At 50.0% G+C, this 12,319-nt stretch overlaps 1 protein-coding gene across 1 annotated transcript in view; it reads right to left on the reverse strand.

The window, feature by feature from the left end:
• HIP1R (huntingtin interacting protein 1 related) overlaps positions 1-12,319 on the reverse strand; it is a 291,478-nt gene that overhangs the window by 62,083 nt on the left and 217,076 nt on the right. The window contains exon 26 of the mRNA XM_075323022.1: positions 3,832-3,894. Within this exon, the coding sequence (XP_075179137.1) occupies positions 3,832-3,894 (63 nt within the window). The remainder of the gene's footprint in view (positions 1-3,831; positions 3,895-12,319) is intronic.

The raw sequence follows: 12,319 nt of genomic DNA on the forward strand, positions 1-12,319 counted from the left end.
GTCTTTGACCTGTGACAGCCAAATGCCGCCAAAGCGGGAGAGCCTGCCACCGACCGAGGATGCGGAGAGAGGAGGCTGAAAGTCATGAGGAAGCCGTCTTGGTAACGGTTCTTCCTGCTGTCTTTTTTGGGCGTGACTGAGTCCGCCAAGAATCTGAGCCTCTCTGATCCTTTTGAGTCCTTTTGGACGAGGAGAATTGGGACCTGCCTGAGCCTCGAAAGGACCGAAAACCAGACTGACCCCTCCTTTGTTGGGGCTTGTTTTGTCTGTGTTGAGGTAAGGATGAGTCCTTACCCTTGGAGTGTTTAATGATTTCATCCAAACGCTCCCCAAACAATCGGTCACGAGAAAAAGGCAAACTGGTTAAGCACTTCTTGGAAGCAGAATCTGCTTTCCATTCTCTCAACCACAGGGCTCTGCGCAAAACCACGGAGTTGGCTGACGCCACCGCCGTACGGCTCGTAGAGTCCAGGACAGCATTAATCGCGTAAGACGCGAATGCAGACATTTGAGAGGTCAATGGTGCCACCTGCGGGGCAGATGTACGTGTGACCGAGTCGACTTGTATAAGCCCAGCTGAAATAGCTTGGAGTGCCCATACGGCTGCGAAAGCTGGCGCCAACGACGCTCCAATAGCTTCATAGATGGATTTCAGCCAGAGCTCCATCTGCCTGTCAGTGGCATCTTTAAGTGCCGCTCCATCTTCTACTGCAACTAAGGATCTAGCTGCAAGCCTGGAGATTGGAGGGTCCACCTTGGGACACTGGGTCCAACCCTTGACCACGTCAGGGGGAAAAGGATAGCGTGTATCTTTAAGTCGTTTAGAAAACCGCTTCTCAGGATAAGCGTGGTGTTTCTGGATTGCATCTCTAAAGTCAGAGTGGTCCAGAAAAGTGCTTAATTTACGCTTGGGATATCTGAAATGGAATTTCCCCTGCTGTGAAGCTGCCTCCTCCTCAGTAGGAGCTGGCGGAGAAATATCTAACATCCTATTGATGGACGCTATAAGATCATTCACTATGGCGTCACCATCCGGTGTATCCAGATTGAGAGCGGACCCAGGATCAGAATCTTGATCAGTTACATCCGCCTCATCACCCATAGATTCGTCCCGCTGGGATCCTGACCAGTGAGACGAAGTTGAGGGCCCCTCATAACGAGCCCGCTTAGGTTGTCTGGGACTGTCGTCCGAGTCAGAATCGTCACCCTGGGGTGCATGTGACACCCCCGGAGCTTGGAAGTGTTCCAGCTGAGGGGGACCAGGGAGCAATGATGCCACAGTGTCCATGGTCTGAGTTACTGGTCTAGACTGCAATGGTTCAAGAATCTTTGACATGGTCATAGACAATCTGTCAGCAAAAGCTGCAAACTCCGTTCCTGTCACCTGGACAGCATTCACAGGTGGTACACCCTGGGTCACGTCCAGCAGAGGCCCCGGCTGTGCAAGTTGCACAGGAGCCGAGCACTGCACACAATGGGGGTCAGTGGAACCTGCCGGTAGAGCAGCCCCACATGCGGTACAGGCAGCATATAATGTCTGTGCCTTGGCACCCTTGCGTTTTGCGGACGACATGCTGTTGCCTCCTTGTAATCTAGGAGGGGGTATAGCCGAGAATCACCAGCGACCGTACAGTACAAAGTATTTGCAAACACAAAATACTCAGTATACAAACGGCACAAGTGGGGGTGAGCCCTTGAGGCTGCTTACCGCCCGCTGAACAGCGGGTATGAGGCCGTAGAATCCCGTGTCTGGGTCTCCCCGTCTCCCCTCTGCAGCTCAGCGTGCAGGCAGGAATGGCTGCCGGCGTTCTGTGAAGAGGGGCGGACCGTGGGCGTGCCACAAACAAAGAGCGGGAAACTGCGTCCTACTGTGCCTGGTGTGAGGGCTGGAGTATGTAAAAACGACTCCAGCCCTCAGCGCTGATGCTCTGTACAGCGTCCCGCCCTCCTCCTGACTGGCAGGTGCGGAGGCGGGAACGAACGAACTAGGCCGCAAAAAGCCGGGGACTGTAGTAATAAGCGCGGCCGTGATATATGCACGGCCAGCGCGGAAGTCCCCGGCGCACCACAAGTCCCAGCCGCGTCGCAGTCCCAGCGGCCGGCGCGACCGTTCTCCCTGAGTCTACCCACTCAGCTAAGCTGAAGTGAGGAAATGGCACAAGCGCAGCAGCGCTGTTGTCCCCGGCGCACTAACACACCCAGCAATGCTGCGGTGTGCGCGCGTATGCACGGGGACACAGAGTACCTTGACGGAGCAGGGCCATGTCCCTGACGATACTCAGCTCCATATCCAGCGGCTTCTCCAGGGGCTGCGGATGGAGCACGGTCTCAGTGCCTGGAGACCGGTAAAATCCCACTTCACCCAGAGCCCTAATGGGGATGGGGAAGGAATCAGCATGTGGGCTCCAGCCTCCGTACCCGCAATGGGTACCTCAACCTTAACAAGCACCACCGACAGAAAGTGGGGTGAGAAGGGAGCATGCTGGGGACCTAAGTATGGGTCCTCTTTTCTTCCATCCGACATAGTCAGCAGCTGCTGCTGACTAAACAGTGGAGCTATGCGTGCGTGTCTGACCTCCTTCGCACAAAGCAAAAAACTGAGGGACCCGTGCTCCCACGGGGGGGTGTATAGCCAGAAGGGGAGGGGCCTTACACTTTTAAGTGTAGTACTTTGTGCGGCCTCCGGAGGCAGTAGCTATACACCCAATTGTCTGGGTCTCCCAATTAGGAGCGAAAAAGAAATCCAAAATGTTGTGCGCACATTGCGTTTTTTTTCCCCTACATGTTTTGCTGCAGAATATCTGCAGCAAAAAGAAGTAGCATGTCCCTTCTTATCAGCGTTTTTCAGTGTTCAATGTTAAAAAGCCGAAGGGACAAATCCGCTATAAAGCCACACAAAACACGCACCAAACTGCGTTAAAAACACATGCGTTTTTGGTGCGTTTTTTCCGCACTTAGGTGCATTTTTCTGCCAGAAAGTTCGTTTTCCGCTAGAGAAACAAATCCGCAGTGTGCACACGTAGCCTAAACGTTCAGGTGAGCAGAGAAAGTTACCAGACAAAGAGCAATCAAGACAAATCATTCGGTGGATCTACTATTAATTCCTTGCTGTAGTCTGCTATGGACTGTGATGCCAAGAGGATATAGAAAAGCCAAACTGTTCAAGTCTTTGTCAGGACAGTAATGTCTCTTAATTATATGTATTTGTTGCAAAGTAAAAAAAAAAAAAAAAAAGGCCTTTATAGAAGTTTATATCCTTTACAGCAGAAAGCCAATCACATTTAAAGGGAATCTATCAGCAGGTTTTTGCCACCTAATCTGAGAGCAGCATAACATAGGGTCAGAGATCCTGATCCTAGAGTAGGAGCTTCTTAAAGAAAAAAAATAACAGGTCTATGAGAATCAGAATTATTGTTGGTTGGTAGGGGATTAAATACTTATTTTATGCAGTAAAATGCTAAATAATTATGTAAAAATCAAACAATGTGATTTTCTGGATTTTGTTTTTTAAATTTTATCAAAGTGTACCTACGATAAAAATTACAGACCTCTCCATTCTTTGGAGTGGAGTGGGAAAACTAGCAAAATTGGTAGTGTATCAAATACTTATTTTCCCTACTATACCTATTAAATATGCATAATAGTAGCAAGCAGGGGTTGGGAAACCATTGACTTTAACACCATGTTACTTGCCATATATAATAGTAAGCGCTACATAAACAATATAAGCGGTTTCTAAATGCTTTGTTGGAGAAAAAAAAACAAAAAACCCCACAAAAACTAAGGAATACATGAAAACGGATATAAAGTGACAAGTAAAATGATGCATACTCTTCCGCTCTCCACAATTTCCTTCTGTAAATCAGTTGAGGTTATAACAAGTTGTCTGATGGCCTAAATTAAAGAGGAAAAAAAATGACATAGAATTCTGATTAATATCACAATAGCAAAAAACAAAATATAGACTTCACTATTATATATAACTATCTCAATCGCTCCATCTCTATATCTATATCACTATAGATCAAATTCAAAATATATCTGCATAATACTGTAAACCCAGCAAGTATGTAAATTGATATATGTGCATATTGTCCAGATGTTCACTGAGTAAGAAAAATAATTTTAAGTTTTAAATATTGCTTTTCAGGCCAATATCAGGACCTCCTGTGCATACATACAGTGCCTTGCAAAAGTATTCTGCCCCTTTAAATTTCTCAACCTTTTCCCACATTTCAGACTTCAAAGAGAGAAAAAAAATTAAATTTTATGGTGAAGAAACAACAAGTGGGACAATTGTGAAGTTGAATGAAATTTATTGCTTATTTTAAACTTTTATAAAAAATGATAAACTGAAAAGTTGGGCGTGCAATATTATTCGTCCGTTTTAACACTTTGTAGCGCCACCTTTTGCTGTGATTACAGTTGCATGTCGCTTGTGGTATGTATCAGTTTTGCACATCGAGAGACTGAAATTCTTGCCCATTCTTCCTTTGTAAATAGCTCGAGCTGAGTGGCGTTGGCTGGAGAGCGTTTGTGAACAGCAGTTTTCAGCTCTTTCCACAGATTCTCGATTGGATTCAGGTCTGGACTTTGACTTGGCCATTCTAACACCTGGATACGTTTGTGAACCATTCCATCGTAGATTTTGTTTTATGTTTGGGATCCTTGTCTTGTGGGAAGACAAATCTCCGTCCCAGTCTCAGGTCTTTTGCAGACTCCAACAGGTTTTCTTCAAGAATGGTCCTGTATTTGGCTCCATCCATCTTCCCATGAATTTTAACCATCCTCCCTGTCCCTGCTGAAGAAAAGCAATCCCAAACCAGGATGCTGCCACCATGTTTGACAGTGGGGATGGTGTGTTCAGGGTAATGAGCTGTGTTGCTTTTACGCCAAAACATATCGTTTGGCATTGTGCCCAAAAAGTTCGATTTTGGTTTCATCTGACCAGAGCACCTTCTTCCACATGTTTGGTGTGTCTCCCAGGTGGCTTGTGGCAAACTTTAAATGACACTTTTTATGGATATCTTTGAGAAATGGCTTTCTTCTTGCCACTCTTCCATAAACAGCCAGATTTGTGCAGTGTACGACTGATTGTTGTCTTATGGACAGACTCTCCCAACGCTGCATCTCTGATCAGTCTTATCCTTGTTTGAGATTACATTTTTGAGGGACGTCTGGGTCTTGGTAGATTTGCAGTGGTAGGATACTCCTTCCATTTTAATATGATAGCTTCCACAGCGCTTCTTGGGATGTTTAAAGTTGTGGAACTTTTTTGTAACCAAATCCGGCTTTAAAAATCTCCACAACAGTATCACGGACCTGCCTGTTGTGTTCCTTGGACTTCATGATGCTATCTGCGCTTTAAACAGAACACAGACTATTACAGAGAAGGTGGCTTATATTTATCATCATCAGTCATTTAGGACAACATTGGATCATTCAGAGATCCTCAATGAACTTCTGGAGTGAGTTTGCTGCACTGAAGGTAAAGGGGCCGAATAATACTGCACGCCCCAATTTTCACTTTATTCTTCTGTACAAAAGTTTAAAATAATAAATTTTGCTCAACTTCACAATTGTGTCCCACTTGTTGTGGAGTCTTCACCATAACATTAAAATTTTATCTTTATGTTTGAAGCCTGAAATATGGGAAAAATATTGGAAAATGGGGGGTGGGGGGGTCGAATACTTTTGCAAGGCACTGTATTTAGTGCTCGGCATAAATGAGGACAACCTAATAGATTTTTAAGATAATTCTGAAAGAAAACTAAAAGGTTAACATTTTCTATGGGACACCATAATGCAAAGTAAACACACAAACATGGGTCATTTATCTTATTTTGCACACCCAAGAAAGTAATTTTTTTTAACAAATTCATTCAAGACTATGTAGCAAAAAGGAGGACACCCCAATGATAGTCTTAGGATTAAATTTAGATTAAAAAGTTCTAAAAAAAAAAAAAGGGAACCTGTTACCAGTTTTTTCGTATCTGAGCCAATAACCCCACCTTACTCGGTGCCTGTGCTGCATTCTAAAATGTTGTATACAGTGTCCTGATTAGAATTGAGCGAGTATTAAGCTATTCGTACTCGCTATACTCATAACAAGTACTTTAGAAAAATCCATGGGAAACAAATTCAGAACAAAATGAGAGCCTGGTGGAAAACCACCAAAGGCTCACAGCAACTCAAAAGATATTGCAAAAAGAGGAGAACCTGAGCAATTGCTGAAAAACAGTTTAAAGTTTTATTGCACAAAAATATCAACAATACAAGTATAGTACAATTGGTCACATTAATAGTCATACAAAATGGAGGACAGATGGAAGGCAATTAGTAACACGCAAAACAGTGGCCTGGTACGGACACCAGGAAAAAAGTGTACCAAGGGTGAACTTATAAAACCCTAAATCACTGGCTTGCAAAAGAACAATTCAACATGAACAACATGTGTACACAAAAGAACAACCAGCCCGAAGGGCACAGGGGCGGGTGCTGGGTCTCCCAATAGGAGCTAGAAGAAAAGGAATTTACGGTAAGTAAACAAAATTCCCTTTTTCTTTGTCGCTCCATTGGGAGACCCAGACAATTGGGACGTCCAAGAGCAGTCCCTGGGTGGGTAAAAGAATACCTCGATAAAGAGAGCCGAAAACGGCCCCCTCTTACAGGTGGGCAACCGCCGCGTGAAGGACTCGCCTACCTAGACTGGCGTCTGCCGAAGCATAGATATGCACTTGATAGTGTTTCGTGAAAGTGTGCAGACTAGACCACGTAGCTGCCTGACACACCTGCTGAGCCGTAGCCCGGTGCCGCAATGCCCAGGACGCGCCCACGGCTCTGGTAGAATGGGCTTTCAGCCCTGAAGGGAGCAGAAGCCCGGAAGAACGGTAGGCCTCGAGAATCGGTTCCTTGATCCACCGAGCCAAGGTTGACTTGGAGGCCTGAGAGCCCTTACGCTGGCCAGCGACAAAGACAAAGAGCGCATCTGAACGGCGCAGGGGCGCCGTGCGAGACACGTAGAACCGGAGTGCTCTCACTAGATCCAAAGAGTGCAAATCCTTTTCACACTGGTGAATTGGATTAGGGCAAAAGGAAGGCAAGGAAATATCCTGATTGAGATGAAAAGGGGATACCACCTTAAGGAGAAATTCCGGGACAGGACGCAGAACCACCTTATCCTGGTGAAAAACCAGGAAGGGGGCTTTGCATGACAGCGCTGCGAGCTCAGACACTCTTCGAAGTGATGTGACTGCCACTAGGAAGGCCACCTTCTGCGAAAGACGTGAGAGAGAGACATCCCACAGCGGCTCGAAAGGTGTTTTTTGAAGAGCCGTCAGAACCCTGTTAAGATCTCAGGGTTCCAGCGGACGTTTGTAAGGTGGGACCATGTGGCAAACCCCCCTGCAGGAACGTGCGGACCTGTGGAAGCCTGGCTAGACGCTTTTGAAAAAACACGGAGAGCGCCGATACTTGGCCCTTGAGAGAGCCGAGGGACAAACCCTTGTCCATTCCAGATTGAAGGAAAGAAAGAAAAGTGGGTAAGGCAAATGGCCATGGAGGAAAACCGTTATTAGCGCACCAGGATAGGAAGATTTGCCAAGACCTGTAATAGATCTTGGCGGACGTTGGCTTCCTGGCCTGTCTCATGGTGGCAATGACATCCTGAGATAACCCTGAAGACGCTAGGAGCCAGGACTCAATGGCCACACAGTCAGGTTGAGGGCCACAGAATTCAGATGGAAAAAGGGGCCTTGTGACAGCAAGTCTGGGCGGTCTGGAAGTGCCCACGGTTAACCCACCGTGAGATGCCACAGATCCGGATACCACGACCGCCTCGGCCAGTCTGGAGCGACGAGAATGGCGCGACGGCAGTCGAACCTGATCTTGCGTAGTACTCTGGGCAGCATCGCCAGAGGGGGAAACACATACGGCAGTCGAAACTGCGACCAATCCTGGACTAATGCGTCCGCCGCCAGAGCTCTGTGATCCTGAGACCGTGCCATGAAGGCCGGGACCTTGTTGTTGTGCCGTGACGCCATGAGATCGATGTCCGGCGTTCCCCAGCGGCGACAGATCTCTCGAAACACGTCTGGGTGCAGAGACCATTCCCCCGCGTCCATGCCCTGACGACTGAGAAAATCTGCTTCCCAGTTTTCTACGCCCGGGATGTGAACTGCGGAGATGGTGGAGCCTGTGGCTTCCACCCACTGCAGAATCCGTCGGACTTCCTGGAAGGCTTGACGACTGCGAGTGCCGCCTTGGTGGTTGATGTAGGCGACGGCAGTGGCGTTGTCCGACTGGATACGGATCTGCCTGCCCTCCAGCCACCGATGGAAAGCCAATAGGGCTAGATATACTGCCCTTATCTCCAGGATATTGATCTGAAGGGATGATTCTATAGGAGTCCAGGTTCCTTGAGCCCTGTGGTGGAGAAAAACCGCTCCCCAACCTGACAGGCTCGCGTCCGTGGTGACCACAGCCCAGGTTGGGGGTAGGAAGGATTTTCCCCGCGACAGAGAAGTGGGTAGGAGCCACCACTGAAGTGATGTTTTGGTTGCAAGGGAAAGAGAGACGTTCTTGTCGAGGGAAGCCGCACTCTTGTCCCATTTGTGGAGAATGTCCCATTGGAGTGGCCGTAGATGGAATTGCGCGAACGGGACTGCCTCTATAGCTGCCACCATCTTCCCCAGGAAGTGCATGAGGTGCCTTAAGGGGTGTGACTGACTCCGAAGAAGTGATTGCACCCCTGCCTGCAGAGAAAGCTGTTTGTCGCTCGGTAGCTTGACTAACGCTTGCTGGGTATGAAACTCCATCCCTAGGTAAGTCAGTGATTGGGTCGGTGTCAACTTGGATTTCGGGAAGTTGATGATCCACCCGAACTGCTGGAGAGTCGCCAGAGCGACGGTTAGACTTTGTTGACACGCCACCCGAGAAGGGGGCCTGACTAGGAGATCGTCCAAGTAGGGGATCACCGAGTGGCCTTGAGAGTGCAGGACCGCCACGACGGATGCCATGACTTTGGTGAAAACCCGTGGGGCTGTCGCCAGGCCGAAAGGCAATGCCACGAACTGAAGGTGTTCGTCCCCGATGGCGAAACGCAGGAAACGTTGATGTTCGGGTGCGATCGGTACATGGAGATAAGCATCCTTGATGTCGATCGATGCTAGGAAGTCTCCTTGTGACATCGAGGCGATGACCGAGCGGAGAGATTCCATCCGAAACCGTCTGGTTCTCACATGTCTGTTGAGTAGCTTGAGGTCCAGAACGGGACGGAATGACCCGTCCTTTTTTGGCACCACGAACAAGTTGGAGTAAAATCCGCGACCACGTTCCTGAAGGGGAACGGGGATCACAACTCCTTTATCTTTAGAGCGTCCACTGCCTGAAAAAGTGCGTCGGCCTGAGCGGGGGGCGGAGAGGTTCTGAAGAAATGAGCCGCAGGACGAGAGCTGAACTCTATCCTGTAACCATGAGACAGAATGTCTCTCACCCATCGGTCTTGGACATGTGGCCACCAGGCGTCGCCAAAGCGGGAGAGCCTGCCACCGACCGAGGATGCGGCTAGGGGAGGCCGAGAGTCATGAGGAGGTCGTCTTGGAGGCAGTGCCTCCTGCGGCCTTTTGGGGGCGTGACTTGGACCACCACGCATAGGAGTTCCTCTGGCCTTTCTCCGGCCTGTTGGACGAAGAGGATTGGGGCTTGGCGGAGGGACGAAAGGACCGAAACCTCGATTGGATTTTTCTCTGCTGAGGTCTCTTAGGTTTGGACTGGGGTAAGGAGGAGTCCTTTCGCTTGGATTCCTTAATAATCTCATCCAATCGTTCGCCAAACAAACGGTCGCCAGCAAAGGGCAAACTGGTTAAGAACCTCTTGGAAGCAGAGTCTGCTTTCCATTCGCGCAGCCACATGGCCCTGCGGACTGCCACGGAGTTAGCAGAGGCTACCGCCGTACCGCTAGTGGAGTCCAAAACGGCGTTCATGGCGTAGGACGAAAAGGCTGACGCCTGAGAGGTCAAAGACGAAACATGCGGAGCAGAATTCCGTGTGACAGCATTAATCTCAGTCAGACAAGCCGATATTGCTTGGAGAGCCCACACGGCTGCAAAGGCCGGGGCGAAAGACGCGCCCGTGGCCTCATAGATGGACTTCACCAAGAGCTCTATCTGTCTGTCAGTGGCATCCTTCAGGGATGAGCCATCTGCAACAGACACCACGGACCTAGCAGCCAATATGGAGACTGGAGGATCCACCTTGGGACAGTGAGCCCAACCCTTAACGACTTCAGATGGAAAGGGGTAACGCGTGTCAGTGTGACGTTTAGCAAAGCGCTTGTCCGGGACCGCTCTGGGCTTCTGGACAGCATGCCTGAAGTTAGAGTGATCAAAAAACGTATTGCGCGTACGTTTGGGGAACCGAAACTGGTGTTTCTCCTGCTGAGACGCCGACTCCTCTACAGGAGGAGGCGGGGGAGAGAGATCCAACACCTGGTTGATGGACGAGATAAGATCATTTACTAAGGCGTCCCCCTCAGGTGTATCAAGGTTAAGGGCAAAGTCAGGGTCAGAGCCCTGAGCTCCCACGTCCGCCTCGTCTTCCAGAGTCCTCAAGCTGGGATCCCGAGCAGCGTGAGGAAGTCGGGGAAGAGTCCCAGCGAGACCGCTTAGCCGGTCTGGGACTGCGGTCCGGGCAGGAGTCCTCCGCCTGAGACCTAGGGGCCAACCTGGGAGCGCGCTGCGGCGCGGACCGAGAGGGGCCTGGAGGAGACGAGCTAACAGGGGCCGGGGCCTGTGGAAGGTCCGGTCTGGACTGCAATGCCTCAAGGAGTTTAGAAGACCATTTGTCCATAGACAGTGCAATGGATTGAGAAAGTGACAGAGTTTCTCAGCAAAAGAGGCCAACACCGGTGACTCTGTCCCTGCAGCCTGCTCAGGGTCTACATGAGCCGAGGGGCCCACCAGTGCCCAAGGCTCCGGCTGAGCAAGCGAGGCCGGAGTCGAGCATTGCTCACAGTGAGGGTAGGTGGAACCCGCAGGTAACATAGCCCCACAAGAGGTACAGGCCGCGAAAAAAACCTGTGCCTTAGTAGCTTTGCTCCTTGTGGACGACATGCTGTTGTCTCCTAGGAGAGTGACCACTGAGGGTATATGGGAAAAGGGTATACAACCTGACCGAACAGATATATATATATATCTATTATATATATATATATATATATGTATCTATTCCGGCACACAAGGGGGACCAGCACCGGGTGACCGGTGTGGCTTACCGACCGCTAACGAGCGGAGTGTGTCCTCCAGATTCCCTGCCGTGGATCCCCCGGAGCTGCAGAGCTGTTCACTGAAGCATCCACCGGCAGAAAGCCAGAAAATGGCCGCCGGAGCTCTCAGGGGAGGAGTGGGGCCGAGGGCGGCGCCAGCAAAGAGCGGGAATCTGGGGTCCCCACAGTGGTCAGTGAGGGGGGAGGAAGACATGCAGGATGCTCCAGCCCTCACATCCGACGTTATGTCGATAATCCCGCCCTTACCCCTGACAGGCAGGCCCGGGGGCGGGATTTTCGCGACTAGGCCGCGGTGAAGCCGGGGACTAAATTTGAGGCCGCGCCCGACAAGCAGGCACGGTCGGCGCGGAAGTCCACCGGCCTCCTCAATTTTACACTACCGCGGCTTCCGGGAAGAAGGTGCGCTCCCTGCACAGTCCCCTATGGGGACACAGAGTACCTTTAAGTTGCAGGGCCCGGTCCCTGAGGTTGAAGAGGCTCCGGTCCGGCAGGTTCCACCAGGGGCTGCGGATGGAGCACGGTCCCAGCAAATGGATGACCGCTCAGGATCCCACTTCTCCCAGAGCCGCATAAGGGATGGTGAAGGAGACGGCATGTGGCTCCAGCCTCCGTACCCGCAATGGGTACCTCAACCTTAACAACACCGCCGACATAGTGGGGTGAGAAGGGAACATGCCGGGGACCCCGTGGGGGTCCTCTTTTCTTCCAACCGACATAACTAAGTATGAGAATGCATGAGTGGATGTGTGGCTCCTTCCACACAAAGCATAAAACTGAGGAGCCCGTGATCCACGGGACGGTGTATAGGCAGAGGGGAGGGGTTACACTTTTTAAAGTGTAATACTTTGTGTGGCCTCCAGAGGCAGAAGCTATACACCCAATTGTCTGGGTCTCCCAATGGAGCGACAAAGAAAGTACTCGTTATGAGTATAGCGAGTACAAATAGTTAAGAGGGAAGAGTTCTGCCCAGCGCAAAAAGGAGAAACACGTCAGCAAATTTCCAGGTGCTTTATTCTGCTTGGTTTCCAATAAAAA

Source organism: Anomaloglossus baeobatrachus, chromosome 1 (genome assembly GCF_048569485.1).
Source record: "Anomaloglossus baeobatrachus isolate aAnoBae1 chromosome 1, aAnoBae1.hap1, whole genome shotgun sequence".
NCBI lineage: Eukaryota > Metazoa > Chordata > Amphibia > Anura > Aromobatidae > Anomaloglossus > Anomaloglossus baeobatrachus.